General features: G+C 38.5%; 2 protein-coding genes across 9 annotated transcripts in view; one reads left to right on the top strand and one right to left on the bottom strand.

Moving 5' to 3' along the window:
- The window catches only part of kiaa0825 (KIAA0825 ortholog), a 126,317-nt gene extending 113,505 nt beyond the window's left edge, over positions 1–12,812 (bottom strand). For 2 of the 3 annotated variants that reach the window (XM_077522937.1, XM_077522939.1), the window contains exons 1-3: positions 12,431–12,812; positions 8,471–8,607; positions 98–257 (exon numbers count right to left, since the gene is read on the bottom strand). In XM_077522937.1, the coding sequence (XP_077379063.1) occupies positions 98–257; positions 8,471–8,601 (291 nt within the window). In that variant the 5' untranslated portion in view covers positions 8,602–8,607; positions 12,431–12,812. The remainder of the gene's footprint in view (positions 1–97; positions 258–8,470; positions 8,608–12,430) is intronic. The other variant, XM_077522938.1, reaches the window with a different exon arrangement.
- A 97-nt stretch (positions 12,813–12,909) lies between these two features.
- The window catches only part of slf1 (SMC5/6 complex localization factor 1), a 28,521-nt gene continuing 23,806 nt past the window's right edge, over positions 12,910–17,624 (top strand). The window contains exons 1-8 of one of the 6 annotated variants that reach the window (XM_077522791.1): positions 12,910–13,040; positions 13,484–13,600; positions 13,872–13,950; positions 14,639–14,864; positions 14,946–15,099; positions 15,994–16,119; positions 16,219–16,281; positions 16,778–16,924. In XM_077522791.1, coding sequence (XP_077378917.1) covers positions 13,038–13,040; positions 13,484–13,600; positions 13,872–13,950; positions 14,639–14,864; positions 14,946–15,099; positions 15,994–16,119; positions 16,219–16,281; positions 16,778–16,924 — 915 coding nt within the window. In that variant the 5' untranslated portion in view covers positions 12,910–13,037. The other 5 variants (XM_077522790.1, XM_077522793.1, XM_077522788.1 and 2 more) reach the window with 5 other exon arrangements.

Genomic DNA, 17,624 nt, shown 5'->3' with positions numbered 1-17,624 from the left:
GAAGAGTAAATTCAGTCTAAATATCTGTAAAATCAGATTGTTTTTCAGAATAATTCATTTTAAATTCTCCATCAGTGAGTGTCAATATTGTGATTACCAAGCAAGTGAAGAAGGACATGAGCTCCTGGTGTCCCGTGCTGACATTGTTGAGCATTTTGAGATTGAACCACTGCAGGCACTCCGTCGGGCTGGGCGGACGTTCGCCTGCACGTACGTCTCCCATTTTGGCCTGTAGCTCCACCAGATGCTGTTCAATACTGAGGGACACGAGTAAATTGCATAACTGGAACAGCCAAGACAGCTACTACAGACAGTAAATCCATCCATGATAGTAGAAACACCACATATTCTACTAAACTTTACTGATAGGCTAGATATGCATTTGATGCATGTTACTTTTATATTGCCAATAAATTTTTGTAACTCACAACTTGTCAACGAGTGTATGACTGTAAAGATTTACGGCTAGGTATCTTTCAAACAACTACTGGGGGATTCTTAACGCTAGAGTGTACACAAACCAAACCACTTGAAAGTAACCCAAACACATGGACACCATCTTCAACTTGCAATTTCAGTCCACATCACAGTTGGCCCTCACATGCTTTTTGTCTCTATCATAAGTAGAAGGCAGATGAAGTGCACAGTGATCTATCTGAGTGTGTGTGCTCAGCAGCTGGTGTGAAGTGGAGTTCGCCTCAGACATGCTTCTTGCCATCTCACGTCTTACTATTTTCTTTGGCAAACGTACATACACACTCTCTTAACACGGTGCATCAACTATTGTGCTTCCACTTCAACATGATAGATTCGAAATGACATTGACAAATGGCAAATTATAAATGCTATATATATATATATATATATATATATATATATATATATATATATATATATATATATATTAGGGGTGTTAAAAAATCGATTCGGCGATATATCGCGATACTACATCGCGCGATTCTCGAATCTCGAAAAAAAAAATCTATTTTAAAAAAAAAAAAATTTAATTTAAGCGCTCAGAATTGTTCATTCGGTAGTCTTACCGATTCAATGTCTTATCATCATTGCCTTTTTTTTTTTTTTTTTTTTTTTTTGTGTGTGTGTGAATTGATTTTTAAACTTCCATTTTTAATGGAAAAATATTCAACAAAACGTCTGACTTCGGGTTAGGATTCACACCTTGAGCATGGAAGAATGTTATATGAACGGAACATTAAGCCTTAATATTTTATTTTAATGCTGTTCAAACATGAAACAGATTACAACCTCTATAAGACTGAAATTTCAGATAAATAAATAATACATTTTCATATAAATCTTACACTCTACAAGCTTACTGATTAGTATTTTCTAAATTTGAATGAAAAAAAATCGCAACAATCGACTTATAAATTCGGGATTAATCGGTATCGAATCGAATCGTGACCTGTGAATCGTGATACGAATCGAATCGTCAGGTACGAGGCAATTCACACCCCTAATATATATATATATATATATATATATATATATATATATATATATATATATATATATATATAAACATTCAAATAGACATTTTTGTCATGCACAAGGAGCAGCTCGGATCATGGAAAAATACAGTGGAACTTTAACACTCCATGAAGTTGAGAGTTTAGTTTTTTTCAGTTTTGTTTTGTTTTTAGTTTTTTTTTTTTTTTTTTTTTAATAATGAGAATTATAAATTTGTGACTGAAAATATTTCCACAAGAATTAATAAAGATTTATATGATGACAACAATCAGATTCTAGATATAATTATTCTGTTTTCATTACTCCCTACAGTAGTTTCAATGGGAAAACATTTTCAACCAGTGTCCCGGAGCTGATTAGTTGCAGTGTATTTTTCTGCACATATTTCTTTGTTTTATATGCTGAATAATTAACACTAAAAGTCTAATAAATAAGGAGTATATTGTGATAATGTGATTCACAAAAAAATATAAATCATTTTAATGTACCAATGTGTATTCATGTATGTGTCACTGTGTGCATCGCACGGTACGGGCTCATTTCCCCATCAGACCGCTCATCCCCCAACTGTGGGTCTATAAACTGCCTCCTGCCTGCTCCTGGGCCATTAACACATCCAGATGTCTTACAATGGCAACACATTAAATAAGCGTTCAATCTGACACACTTTCATTTCAGAGGGGAAAATCGCAAGGGATAAAATGTTATAGACTGGTCCAAACGTCTGTGCTCTAGAATCAACAATGCCATTTTAACTACCTCTTCCTCCCCCTGTGCCATCTTCAAAACAGGCCTAATTATGTGTCTCGTGTAAATAGCTGTTTGGAGCAACTCGGTGTTATCTTTTTATCACTAACTGTATTATTGGTAGGCATGTTTCAGTTTAAAGTGCATTTCCTCAAAACGAGCAAACTCTGTTGCGTGTGCAAACCCCCAAAGTGTATAGTTAGGTTTAGGTTTTATCATTTTCATTTGATATAATAATGACCAAAAAAAAACAAGTTTTCTAAAATAACAACTTCCCATGTTCATCGAAAAGAAAAAGAAAATGTGTTTCTGTCAGATGCCTTTTTCTGCAAAGTCTTAAGAACAGAAGCTGGTGTATGTTTATCATTCAGGTTCTGGGCTCCACACCAGGGCTTCAAACAGACAGCAGGTTTGAAATGGGCCTCCATCTGTAGTGCACTTTTCAGTCACTCACTCAAGTTCATTAAAAGCACAACACATAAATGAAGTACAATTCCGATATGAGTTTTACAACAGAACTGAGGTCAGTTTTAACTGCCGGACGTCTAGCTTGTTAGTCTGGGATCCAGGGAGACTTTATGTGATGAAATGAGTCACAGACTTATATTATATCCGATGAATAAAGACTTTGTCATTGTACAAACTACAGTCCATTGAAAGTCATACAGAACATCTAAAAGGCAATGTTGTTAAGTGATACAACTGGGGGGGAGGTACTGTATATTTAGGGGTAAAATATTTCACAATTGGGGTGGTATTTACTTGACAGTAGACAGCTTTGGAATATATCTGTACTTTTTGATACTGGAAAAAATACCTTGTCACGGCAAAACATCGTTCGCAGTGTACGTTAACAGAGCCATTGTGGCTCAAGAGAAATAGCTCTGTGTCAATATAACATTGGCAAGTGAGTCTTGGGTGTTAGATTTTGCATGCTTCCTACACACTGGCAGCACCCCTGTTAGGCTTCTGATACTACAAATTTGAGGGGCAACTTCAACCCTTTTCATCTGTATCAGTCTTACATATGACAGCAAGACTGTAAAAAGGTATACAAAAAAGGCCCGCTCGGATTGCAGTGTGTATGTAATGTACAGGAAATTAACAGGAAAGTGACATGAGCGGGACCACTTTAGATTTTAGGTGCATACACCTACATTCAATTACCGTATTTTCCGCACTATAAGGCGCACCTAAAAGCCTTCAATTTTTTCAAAAGCTGACCATGCGCCTTATAATCCAGTGCGTCTTATATATGGATCAATATTGAGCCGCAACAGGTCTCGCTGTCAAGACACTATCGGTAACCCTGCGCGATCGGTGACGCGCATACGCAGAAGATCCCACCATCTTGGATCGCGAGCTAATACTAATACTTTACCTCAGAGAAAATAATAAAACAGCTGTTTATTCCTTTTGGGAGTGAATGGAGTTGTCAGAAAGCTGGTTTGTAATCTATTAATAAAGTTTGACTGACCTATCTGACTGTTTTGTTGACATTCCCTTTAGCGCAGCACCATCTAATGGATGCATAATGTAACCCCAGCCTCTACTGTAGCGCCTTATATATGAAAAAGGTTTTAAAATATGTCATTCATTGAAGGTGCGCCTTATAATGAGCCTTATATATGAAAAAAGTTTGAAAATATGTCATACATTGAAGGTGAGCCTTATAGTGCGGAAAATACGGTATATCAAATAGCCTATTCTACAGCTATGTTTTATGCACTATGACAATGCCGCTGGTAATAGCCAATGTGACATTAATTGGTTTAATCCATTTCTGTAAAGTTTTGATCTAAATTTTCAAGCCTTGGCGATATTCTCTCGACTTGCTCTTTCCTTCTTAAAAAAAACTTGCACTTTCCTTATTGCTTCTCTTCTCTTGCACCTTTCGATTACCCCTCCTTACAGACGTGCTCTAAGTTATCTAGTCAATGTGGATGGCCCGTGTCAAGAAGTCCATCCAGCTCTCCACAATGTTGTGACCTTTGGCTTACTGGTGTGAAAGCTACCTGCAGCCTAATCAACTTGGCAGGATTAGCTCTCGTCCCCACAACTTCCCCTGGCAGCAGCTCAGACGCTGGGCAAAGGCACGTTAAAAAAAAAAAAAAAAAAAAAAAGTACCTGTAGTAAATACAACCATTGAGCTGTTCGGGCAAGGATGACAATAACGTGATGGCAAAGACGTGTAACAAAAGACCCCATGAGCAAGAGGAAAATTGATTCTTTTGGCCTCTTGACGAACACATCCGTCGTCTCCTCGCACTCACGCTGCTTAAGAGCAATCTAATTGTTTTTCACATCGGCCTAGCTAGACAGTCAACCCCCACCTCCCCTGCCACTTTCCTTTAACCCCCAACCTTCAGCATCACTGCAATAGAAAGGCAGCAAGGAGGTCTTTTATTAGATATGATGGCACATTTCACAGCTCCCTGACTTACAGAAACCCAATCCCACGATTAGTCAGCGCTTTGACGTTATCTTAAGTTCCTTGTCAGAATTAATTTAGTGTGGGTGGGCTGCGTTGGGGCTGTCTGTCGCGCTCTGTTCCCCACTGCTTGCCTACAAGAGGTGGGAGGGGGTGGGTGGAGGCAGTAAGGGCAATAGGAAGATCCTTTTCAAATAAACTAATGCCAAAAGAGCTAAATATCACTTTCATCAAAGGAGCTCATTCTGTAATGGGAATCGGAGCAACTGTGGTTGAATGAACACAATGAAAACGGATCCGAGCCTGACCTGGCCTGGGCTCTACTTAGTGCCCTCACCTCCACCAGAGAACCGCTAAGGCTGATATGGTCAGTGAACACAAAACCAACCAAAAATCTTGCACACAATTGTAAAATGCTGATTATCACAAGCACCTGATACTTCCCAACACAGCCTAGCAATTTGAGAGTGGCAGGCGGCCAGACGTGGGTCACTTATCTTGGTTGAATTCTCCTGGCCTGTGCTAAAACTTCATTAGGGGTCTGTCCCTGGTGGGTCATGCAGAACCACGAGCCACCCAAGGCCACACCGCGTCATAGTCCCATCTGATGAAAACTAATGGATTACAGCATTTCAATTTGAGGGAACCAGCTCTGTTGTCAGCCTATCTTAATCTCCTTCAATTAGGGAGCAGCTCTGGGGCAGATTTCGGATATTTGAGAACTCAAGAGCGAGACAGTCGCGAGCAATCAGCTTGGAGGCCTTCGCATCAGCAAGCTAGCACCGTTTCCGCTCTCTTTCAGATATCGTTTCCACTCCTACACTTCCGTAATTCATCCCATGTACTGATAAGTCACTTATGTGGTGGTAGATGTGAGTTGAGTGTGCGTGTGTGGTTGGAGGGGGCTGAAGCCCACCCTAGTTGAAGCAAAAAATGTTTGCCAGGTTTTGATGTGAAAGGGTCCAGCATGAAGCAGGCAGGCAGAACGCTACGTTGCTTAGCCTGACAGAGACGCTGACCAATGGACCCCCATAGTGAGCAAAGGATTGCCTTATTTTTAGCCCCATTCTCCATTATCTAGATGCTTTGTTCTCATAATGGTTATCCCTCTCCCATCTGCAGGAACACAAAATAACCCTTTAATGCTTAGAAAGCAGAAAAATGGCCCGGCCTTCAGTAATAAGCCTTGAATTACCGACCCAAGGGTTTTCGTTTCAAGATGTGGAATCTTCAATTATTATGTTCCCATTTAGGAGGAGGAAGGAAAGAAAGAGAGAGGGAGGGTGAGAAAAAGGGAGAGACAGAGAGAGAGTCCCAGACATTAACGGTGCCAGAGTGAGCCTTTGTTCACTTGCTACATTTAGCCTGTCCTTCATCATCTGCCCTCACGCGCGCAACGCCTCAAACGATAAAAGACCTGAAATATAGATTTCTCTTTTTCTTCTCCCCATGTGTTGCTTTTTATCAATCCATTTGTGCAATCATTGACAGACATTTCTATCCTTTTCAGTCTCTAACATTCAATTCAAGCTTAATTGTTTAAAGTTATTTTTCATCCCCTTGTATTTAATACGAGTTACACATCCGGCTTTGAGGGCATGAGTTTGTCAACGAAGCACACGGTACTTTTGTCTGCTATGTTCTAAGTAGGATTTCGCAGTGTGTTTGGTGTGTGCACTTTTACATTTAATTTATTTTTCTGGGTAAACAGGGGATCCAGTGTTTTGTTTTTTTTTTTTTTTTTGTTGTTGTTGTTGCTCCATGTAATAGTGCCAACTGGACTTGGAATCTTCTGAAGAGGAACCATCTGTAGTCTCATTCCTATGTTGCATGGAATAAAATAGAATGGCAGTGAGTACAACCATTAAGGCCGAACACTTCTAATGTGGATCAGCACAAAATTCTATATTGTACCGTCAACCTTATATTTAAGAGACTCATGAATTAAAAAAAAAAAAAAGAAAAAAAAAGGGGGAAGTCACCCCCCCCCCAAAAAATAAATAAATAAATAAAATAAAATAAAAAATACTGACAATAATAATAATACTAATAATAATAATAATAATAATAATAATAATAATAAGAAGAAGAAGAAGAAGAAGAAGAAGAAGAAGAAGAAGAAGAAGAAGAAGAAGAAGAAGAAGAAGAAGAAGAAGAAGAAGAATTGACAATGTTATATGTGACCTCACTAGTCTAAACATGACATTTTGATCAATATTATATTTGTGGAATATTAGTTAAGCAGCAAAATCCAGCCGTTTTTATCCATCTCAGGGGGCAGCCGTTTTGCCATTTGCTGTCGGCTGAAGATAACATCAATGTTGCTCAGGTCTAAGATAATAACCAATCACTGGTTGTTGATGTCATCTTCAGTCGACAGCAAGTGGTAAAATGGCCGCCACCTGAGCTGGACAATAACGGCTGGATTTTGCTTCATTACTCATTTTCCACAAATGTAATATTAATCAGAATGTCATGTATGGACCAGTGAGGTCACATATGACATATTATTGTCAAGAAATCTTAAAGGTTGACTTCCACTTTAAAATAACGGGCTCTATTTTGAACATGAAAACTTGCATCAATGTGCATCAAAATAATTAAAATAATGTTTTTGGCCATTGCAACATCTTCCACAAACTTTAACGGAGATTATTTTAACTCAATTATTGATTTTATGTAGTTTAGTACAGTTTCTGTAGTGAATGTATCTGATATTGTGGTCAGTGAAATCAACTGGATTGATTATTTTCCATAATCCTGGTGATGAATAGCAGTTTAGCTGTGCCCTTATTGTGAACAATTCAATACAATAGTGTCACGCTGTCAGATATAACCATTTTGGTGTTAAACAGCCTTATATTTCGCTCCCAGAGAGATATTTGCTGTCTTGTAAGCATGAGATAATAGTAAATCTTAAACCATGAAAGATGCTCTATTCTTGTTTTTGGCCTTCTGGAACTCGAGTAAAGAAAAAAAAAGAGACAATATATGACTTGCTTACAAATCTTACAAGGATAGCACATAATGCTTTAGTGTTGTAATCAGTCTAACATCTTTTGGCTTAACAGGCAGACAAAGACACTCAGTGACTTCTCTGCTAAATATTCAGGTCTTTCATGGAGGCAAATAAAAGGAGCAGATAACACTGTAATACTAAGAATTATATTAGTTTTATATTGTTAAAATGGAGCAATCGAAACCAGATCCTTTGTGTCCTTCTCTGACTGTAAATCAGTTATTTGTGAATTTTAAAGCTAAATCCCTGATGTTAAACTGGTTTTGAGAGATTCAAAGCTTGTGAAATTCCTCATCACGTTTTCACACTCATACTAAAATTCCAGATTGTTTAATTGGGAAAGAGAGGTTTACACAAGTTCAAAGCATGAAAAAAAAAATTAATGGAATACAGTGGAATCTCTATAGAAAGTGATTGTCATAATTGGAGAGCTATAATTTAAGTCTAATCAGAAATTCACTGATTTTAGTTGAGTTGAGCAGACTTGGAGATTGGTAATAACATTTGTATTATTTTAACCACCACTATAGTAACCCATTTCTTGGTAGATTTACCTCATCAGTGTGGGTAGATTTTACCCCTTGTTGTTGTGTCAAATCCTCAATCCAATGTGCTGGGTATAAATAAATCAGCATTTCCCTGGGCTCTTATGGACCCAGCAATGAGTTAGCTATTTCACCCAATTGGGTTAACTAACACAACAGTTTTAAGAGTGTACCACATTTGAAAACATATATATTGTTGTTGTTGTTGTTGTTTTTTTTTCCTGTTTTGTAACTGACCTGCTGGCATTGAGTTTGAGTTTCTCTTCTGTGTCTTTGATGAGCTGCTCAAAGTCGAGCTCACTGGAGAGGGCAGGGACCACCAACTCAACAAAGGCTTGGTCTTCGGGAAAATCTTCTGGCCACTCCATGCTGCTCTGCAGAGAGGGACAACAAATCATCAAACGCATAACATACTCCAGTTCATGGTACAAAATGCAGTCAAAGACAGGTGTGAGGGGTTATCAGGATTAAATCAACTAGGTAGATTGACGAGCCCTGGAGTGTGGTATTATCGTGGCCGCCTGGCAAGAACAAACATTCAAGTGGTTGGCAATCATATGACACATCCGCAGACGATTGTCTTATTAGGGCTTGCAAAATCAATTGCACCTGAAACAAATGGAAGCTTATCACTGACAAAGACAGCCGACAGCCTCTGCCCTCACAAGATCATTTGCACTGAGATGACCCCTGATTTGAATGCATTCCCTCCAACCAATTCCACCTACAGACACTAGAGCGAGTTAACGCCAAGGAAAAATACACTTCCCAAAATAATGAGATGCTCTTCAGTTGAACCTTTAAATAAACAGCCTTTCTCCTTATGGCTGTGCCAGAGCTGAGGGGCCAAGCAGCCCCCTCATCCCTGTGGTGCTTAACGTTCCTGCTAAAAGCCAATCCCCCACCTGTGTAGCATCACTGGGTCTCACATCAACATTGTCATTAAGCAGAGTCAAGTGGAAGGTAATGGAGAGTGTCTGTGTCAATTTGGCTTTCTCACACTCCGCCTGCCGCTCGGTCCGTCGTCATGTGCTCTGATTTTAATAATCCCTGTCAAACGGCAAACAGCTCGCCGTACTGTGCGCCGCTTCCTCGCCGCTGCGCACACTCGATGCCACTCTCCCTGACAGAGCAGACAGGAAGCTCAACATTCATTTAGCCTGCACAAAGGGAGGCCTGTCCAAGTGGACAAATATTATTTTCCCCCACATTGACAGCCCCACCAGTTAAGCTTGTCCTTTATTATTTTTGCCTTCTCTTCTTCCCTCTGTCATCATCACGCTCCATCTGCACCACCGCCTGAGAGGACGTCTGCAAGCAGCTATTGCTTAAGGGGAAGCTGTTCACTCTATGGATTAGGAAACTCAACAGTGTCATGATAAAGCCTGAACCAGACAGTGTGTATATGTGAGCAGTACACATTCAACCACACTTGTTGTGACACATCACGTGTTGCCGTGCATATAATGTGTTTATTATTATTATTATTATTATTATTACTACTACTACTACTACTACTACGACTACAGATATGTGACAAGATTTCCCAAAAATGACATTGTCAAATTTTGAGGTTTGATTGCAATGGTCACTCAACCTGCAGTACACTGAACCATTGAACTAACAATTTTGAAAATCGGATGATGGGTTAAAACTAAATGAGGTCTTTATGTGTTCGTTTTTGTGTAATATTGCCAAGCATGTCTCCAGACCTAAACACTAGGGCTGAGAAAAAAAAAATAATAATAATAAATAAATAAAAAATAAAAAAAATAAAAAATATCTAATTAATGTTAATTTCCGAGCCTAATTCATAAAACAACAAATTGATTATTTTAATATCTCTTTTTCCATAAACTCTTCAGAAAATTGAATTTTAAAGGCCATTTTTTCTTGTATCTTACTGTTTTCTTGAAATTTACTGTTCAGATGAATTTAAAAGAATTTTCTTAATGAAGTCTGAAAGACTTGACATATTGCACTTTAAGACAATTCAAAATCATTTTTTTATTTTTTTATTTATATCCAAAATGATTGAATTAGAATTATGAAAATATTTTCATCTCATCCTTGCTTATCTCAACGTTTGTGTAACACTCAAGTGATCATAACATGTGTCACTATACCAGCTCATTTAACCAGTTACTGCCTAAGCAAAATTTTATTTGGAATTTAATGTCTGTGGAGTTTTTAATCATGTACTTGATATTCAACAAAAATTGATGTACCATAATTAATTAATATTGGATTGAATATAAGTGAATCGAATCGAATCGAGAAAAAAAAATGAAATCAAATCGAACTGAACTCTTGTGAATCGAAATTGAATCGATTCAGGAAATTAGAATCGATGCCCTACTAAACCCTAGTGAACATCTCTGGAGCATCCACAAACGGAAGGTGGAGGAGTGTAAGGTTTCCATGTGATGTCACCATGGATGAGTGGCAGAGGATTCCAATGGCAACATGTGAAGCTCTGGTGAACTCCATGCCCAAGTGAGTAAAGGTAGTGCTGAAAAATAATGGTGACCACACCTAATACTGACAGTTTCCCTTAGGATTGTAATCTCTTTTGTTGCCAAGGGTTTAGCTATTGATGGCTGTGTTTTGAGTTAATTTGAGTGAACAATGAATTTACTCTGTTACATAAGTATAAACTGTAATAGTGGTAAGCAACATGCTTGATTGACTATGATATGCGTGCATTGTGATGCAGTTTATCTGTGATTCAAATACAAAAACTTCAAAAAGAAAACACTGTTCTGTTTTGATTGAAACGGTCAGAGACGTAATGATGTAACGTTTTGCCCTTTTTTTTTTAAATAATGCTCCTGCATTGGATAATGGATATATTACAACATGTGTAGCCAATGAAGTGCACCTATTGTCTTATTAGTACAGTACTCAAAAACATGCAACAGTCTTTCCTGGTGTCTTTAGCTCTTTACAAAGCAGATGTTGAAGGTGCCCAAGTGTGCTTCCCAGTGCCGCGACTGGGACTGCTGGAGCAGACACTTGCCTTCTTGACACATCAGCTCAACAGCTATTAGAGTATGCACATGTACCATGCACACTGTCACAGACAATACCATCACTCTTTTCTGTGCTCCAGCCAGGCTAACGGCACCGGCTCATTTGGCGTAACGAGTTTGTACTGAAATATTTAGCAGCACATCCCCGAGGGCCGAGGCCACCACTTTAAAGCCACTTAGAGCATGCCGAGCCAATGTCAACATTGTTTTAAAAGGCGTACCTAACAGAGATACAAGGAAACACCATAAATTAAACAGGTACTCATATTAACATAATAATGCACCATAAATTGATAGTATGCCTTCTATCCAGCTTCTATCCATCCATCCATTCATTTTCTGTATCACTTGTGCAGATCTGGTTACTGATGGGCTGTAACCACATGACATGACTCGTCGCGACGTCACCCACCAATCTCAGGGCACATGCAAACAATCATTCACATCGATGGGCATTTGGAGCGTATATCAATAACATGCACGCTAAGGCAGACATTCTCATCACTACTCCACAGTGCTACATGATCTTTTAATCATTAATTCACTTAAAAATAAGTCTGAAAAAAAAAGTCTCTAAAAAAAATCCTAAGCGGGGACTACATTTCAAAGCAGTGATAGGCAACTTAAATGATGGAGAGGGGCCACAATTTTTCATCAGTGCTACTGGGAGGCCACATGGGATCACACACTTCCAAACCAGACATCACAAAATATTAAAATATGGAAAAAACATGCATACAATACATGCATATGTGCAAAATATAAGTGCTTTTAATATATTATTTTCCCAATGCATTTCTCAATGCAAAAATACAAGATCCAATAACAAAAAAATGGTGTGACGCAAATAATAAAATAAATATTGTGATCCCAAACACCCCCCCCCCCCCCCCCACACACACACACACACACACACCAATGTAAACATCTCTCTTGCATAAAAATCAAGGAAACTAACTACAAACTGCTGAACAGGCACTTAGTATTTCGCAGTACATGTATTTCTTACTAATTTAATTATTTGAAATAATATACTGAACAATATTTAATACATTTTGCGTGATGAGAAGTCACACATGAGAGGGAGGGACCTTGGTTTGTAAAGTATGACGTCCCATGGTGTCACTGCATTCGATAAATTATCAAGTCAATTCTAATGTCTTACCTTCCAAATTATAACGTCCTTTAGGATATCCTCTCGATGAAATATGGATCCGGACGACAACACGTAAACAACTTCATCTTCGGTCAATTTAGCACCAGGAGGCAATATTTAAAACACAGGCTTGTGAAAATCACAATAAATGATCGAATTCTCATAGAAAATAGGTGACTCTTGACCTGTTACATGATTGCATTTTAAAGAATTCCGCCTAAACATTGCCGTTCACAATCACGGCTCCAAATTGACTGCAAATTCAATACTGACTCGGTGCAAGAACATCTTCCTTGAAAATACATTACAAATGTATCATGAGAGAGATAATTGATCGTAGTTAATCGATGAGAACAATGTCGCGTACAGTCGTTTTTGTTATTTCCGGCATCTTAAGCGTCCGTGACAACAACCCGGAAATACTTGGGAAAAAAAAACAACTTCCGGCTTGACGGAATCGCTCATTTTGAAAATCAAAGGGGGGGGGGGACACTTCAAAGAGAGGACAACACGCAGACATTGAGATTAGAAATTGATTAATAATATTAATGATTTTAAAGTAAAAATATAATATAGCCCCACTAAAAAAATACACCAACAATGCTTCGTGAAAATAATGGTAAGTGTTATTCTTTATAGTGAAAGCGCACTGCGAATCCATGCGTCGTGGATCCGTCCGGACACACAAGTGGAGGCAAACTCAAGTGCGTGATGAATCAAATACGTTTCTCCTGTTTTTTTTCTTTCTTTCTTTTTTTCTGTTGGTAAACATTAAATTTGTTCGCCTAAAGACAGCAGGACACAGGTAAGTTGAGTGTTATAACGTCAGAGTTGGTGTCGGCCGGGTATGAGCGTATGAACAAACTAGTCAGCGGGAATCGCAGTTAGTTACGAATGATAAAGCCTGAATTGCTTTTATGAACATTTCATCGACACTTGTACATAGGCGGTGTCATTCAAATGTACTACGTCTGCAACACCGTTGTTACTTATCGAGGGAAATGGTTGCTAATTGGCAGTGTTTATGATAACAAATGTAATTGGACTGCTTTGTTTTCACAGTTTGCGATGGAGAGTTGCGCTCCCTTGTTCCAGATCTCTGGGATCAAAAATCGTGAGAAGAAACTAGCTTTGCTCCGGGGAATCCATCAACTTGGGGGAAAATATATTGGGGGTTCCGTAAGTAGCGAGAAACAGTCACATGTCCTTATAAAACAAGGAGACTGATTCTGTCCTCTTTCATCTAAAACTGCTTCAAACATCAAAGCGTATGTAGAAATGGAAAAAAATTTGTTCTTTTGTGATTGTAATGGTGTTAATGTTTTATGTTATTATGTTTTGTTTGTTTTTTTGTGTTTCTGTAAAGTGCTTTGTTACAGCTCAGGCTGTTTGAAGGCGCTATACAAATAAAGTTGAGTTGAGTTAATAGGCCTACTACATTTCCCCCCAGGTTTACCACAGCGCCTCTACCCATTTAATAAGCCCTCCATTTTTGGCCAGTGAGAAATGTTTGGCCTCTTGTGCTGCAGGTTGGTCATCATGATTGTGAATATATTAGTTAAATTGTTGTACTCAGTATTCGTGCATTACATGACATGATGTCATGTTGGAAAAAAATGCTACAAAGTTGAATGTTTTTGTGAGGAAACAATTTACAAACATGTAGTGTATGGAGAATTAAAGATTGATGTGACTGACAAGGTGTCTTAGTAACCAACATTATCTGCTTGGCCTTCAGATTGCCTTCTAGTATCATTTTGTTTGCCACTGAACTTTGCAGTGCACACATATTTTTATATTACCATCATTAGTGTCATATTTCCTGCCATATTGTGGAAATGTGTGTTGGAATTCCTTGTATCCTTGGAAATCCAACTTTAAATATTGACTGAATTAAAAACAACAAATTGAAGTACCAGTCGTAGCACAGTACTGTGTACATCCATGAAAACTCAAATTAAAATATTGATTGTATTAAAAACAAATTGAAGTACCGCACTGGTAGTAGCAAAGTCATGTGTACCGGCTGCTTCTGCTGGTCACGTGTTGGTGTTCTCATTAGTGGCGTAACACACGAGATAAATCACAATTACATTTCAATTAATTGCCCAGCCCTAACAGTAATACAGGCTTCAAATGTGAGAATTGACAAAACTGTACTATTACTCTACTTTGTTCCATATGTATTCATGGGTGTTTCTACTTGTCTCTTACCAGGAAAGTGGGTTGTCACTCCAAACTACGTTCTGGACAGTGTTGCGAAGGGATCCTGGCTCCCAGAGGAGCCCTATGAGGTGGCCATTCCCTCAGATACCACAGCTGCCTTCTATCCTGTTCGACACTGGAGGGAGAAGGTGACCAGTGGAGCAATAACAGGGGCCTTCCAAGGCTGGAGGGTTCTTCTGGTGTTCCACAATTCTTCCCGTTTAGTCATGTTCAAACGGTTGGTGGGATGACATGCAAATACTATTTAAAAACATTGAATCAATGAATATAACGTTCAATTTTTAATACATTTTCTCAGGGTCCTGGAAGCTGGTAGTGCTACAATATACAGCTATCCACCTCCATCTCACTCCTCTATCACTCACATCATAGCCAAGCCCATCACACAGGACGCAAGCTCCTACAATGCTCCTTGCTTCCCTGTAAACCACATCGTCCAGTACCTCTACGGGGTAAGTCAAATAAGTGCAATATAAACTGCATCTATGATGCTATCACCATTTTATCCATCCGTTAGCCGAATGGCTTATACTCCTATATAAAAATAAAATAAATACATACTTTGCATATTGGATTTAAGTTAAACATTTACATTTTTCTAGCTACCAAAAATTAAGCATTTCTCTTTTCAATTTCACTTTTGCATTTATTTGAAAATAGAATTGCTGTTCCACTCGTAGCATCTTCAGGCTGCATGTCCAAGCATCTCGTGCAGTGTCGTATGAAGTATTGTAAAGCTTTCAAGTGTCTCTGAAGTGTCTCTTAGAAGTGTTGCAACATTTCTCGCAACTACTGCTATGAATAAAGTTATTGTTGCCGTACACTAGGGTTGTCGCGATACCAACCTTTTGCTATCAGTTCCGGTCCCAGCATGTATTTCAATTGTTTTTCAAATAAAAAGAACAATAAATAAAATAGACTATTTTTCTTCACATACTACTGTAATCAGCAAATTATCAAATGTCACTTAATAGCAGTCCCATGATTTTTTTTCTTAAAAATCCTGCCTGACTGGTGAACTCACTCCTCTCCTGAATATAATTGCCCCCCTTTCATTTGTAAATGCTGCCATCAACAAGTCACGTCAAGTTGAGTATGCGGGTGGGGTAGGGGTGGTGTTGATTGTGGTACACGTTTTTTTGTGATGGTGTAGAATTGGGTGCTCTTCCAGAGTAAGAATTGTTTGGGTCTGACAAAGGTATGTGTCCGACTGAGTCATTTTATTTCGTCATTCATTCAGTCATTGTTTAACATTTTTGATTGATTAACTTGTGATTTACACGTGTATCAAAACAATCTAAAGAATGTTGAAGAATGATTATTTGAACTATATTTTTTTTCTTTAGCAGAAGAATTTTGTTGATATGAAGTACAACATGACAACTAATTATGAAGCAAAGGAGACCAGTGTTGTGGATGTTGACTTTTCTAAACTGGAGGCAGACCTCAGGGAATACGCCATTGAACAGGAGGTGCGCATGCTCGAGAAAAGCATGGTTTTATTGCAAATGGCCTTTCACCAAGTTCAGAAAATGGACAGGACATGCTTTTTCTTGCAATCTATTCTTTAGGACTACCCAAGACTGCTCTTCCTTGAATTTGTGGATGACTACCACCATCAACTTCTGTCTCAGGTAGATATTTGCAGCTGCTTTCGTTGGACATCTACAATGCTGTACAACTCTAAAATAACCATGTGTTTCATTAGAAAGATCAGGTCATTCAATTTCCTTCATGTCATACATTTCAATGGAAAGTGACATGGAGAGCAAGGTTACTTTGCCCTCAGGTCACCTTTTTAACTGCTCCTTTCAGCTGATCTTGGAGTTTTGATTGGCATACCTATTAACATGACTGTCCTTTCTGTATCTATCCCAAGCAGATCACTATCAGATTGCTGCTATTAGTCCTTGTATATTTCCATTCTCTACCCTCAGAGTCCCTATGTTATTTGACAAGAACTGACAGTTGGCGATGAACCCTAGGATTTTAAGATGGCCGATCTCATCCAAATTCCAATCCATTACCCTTCTACCCTCATCTTGCCCTCTTTCCATAGCTGTTAGAACCATTTTTCCTTTTCCCTTTTCCCTTTACACATGACTTGATCACTGTATTTTTTTTTCTTAGGCAACTGAAACAGACTCCAGCAACATTGGTGCCATGATAGAGTGTGGCCTCTTCGTCGAAGCGTTAGACGCAATCCGAAGTGATTTATTCCCAGGGATTCTGCCACCAGCACCATACCTGGTGTCTCTGATTGAGTACGCACAGCAGGTATGACCAGGATTACTAGACTGTGTACATTCCCAGCTGCTGCATTCTACCTCAGGGTAGAAAACACTGCACAACCTGTTCCAAAACGCTAAGGCTGGATTTATACTGCATGGTTCAAGTGACACAATACAGTTTTGTTTTTTGTTTTTTTCCCCTCCGCTCTCAAGTGGCACACAATTTAGATATTCGTCATGGCAGTATATTTGCCAATGCAGGTGCAGCATAACACACAGATCAGATATACAGCTCTCACACCATCACAGCAATTACTATTCTAAAATGTCATTATTTTTTAAATATTTGGGTAAAAAGGGCATTTTTGCCACTGAGCACAACCTTGTTTCTTTTCAAACAACACATACAATATAAGTTAATACGAAGAAATACATTAATTAAATACAATATAAATATTAACGTCCTTCTGTTTTACGGTAATTCTTCTCAGTACGTCACAGGATCCCATCACTTTTTTATTTTTTTTGTTTTGTGTTGATTTTGACAATGCACATTAATCGATATAGTAAAAAGGCATCCGTGTGAAGTAAGCTATCGTCCATCTTCCTCTTGTGTGCGTAACTTCCCATCCCTCCCCTCTGATCAACAGAGAAGGAGAGGAAATAAAGTCACATCATTAACTTCAGGGTCAGCCAGATATGTTTTATATGTCATGTATATGTAAATAAGAGTATATAGGCGTTCA

Source organism: Festucalex cinctus, chromosome 5 (assembly GCF_051991245.1).
Source record: "Festucalex cinctus isolate MCC-2025b chromosome 5, RoL_Fcin_1.0, whole genome shotgun sequence".
NCBI classification, from domain to species: domain Eukaryota; kingdom Metazoa; phylum Chordata; class Actinopteri; order Syngnathiformes; family Syngnathidae; genus Festucalex; species Festucalex cinctus.
The sequence above is the reverse complement of the archived record's forward strand: the minus strand, read 5'-3'. Positions and strand labels throughout refer to the sequence as shown.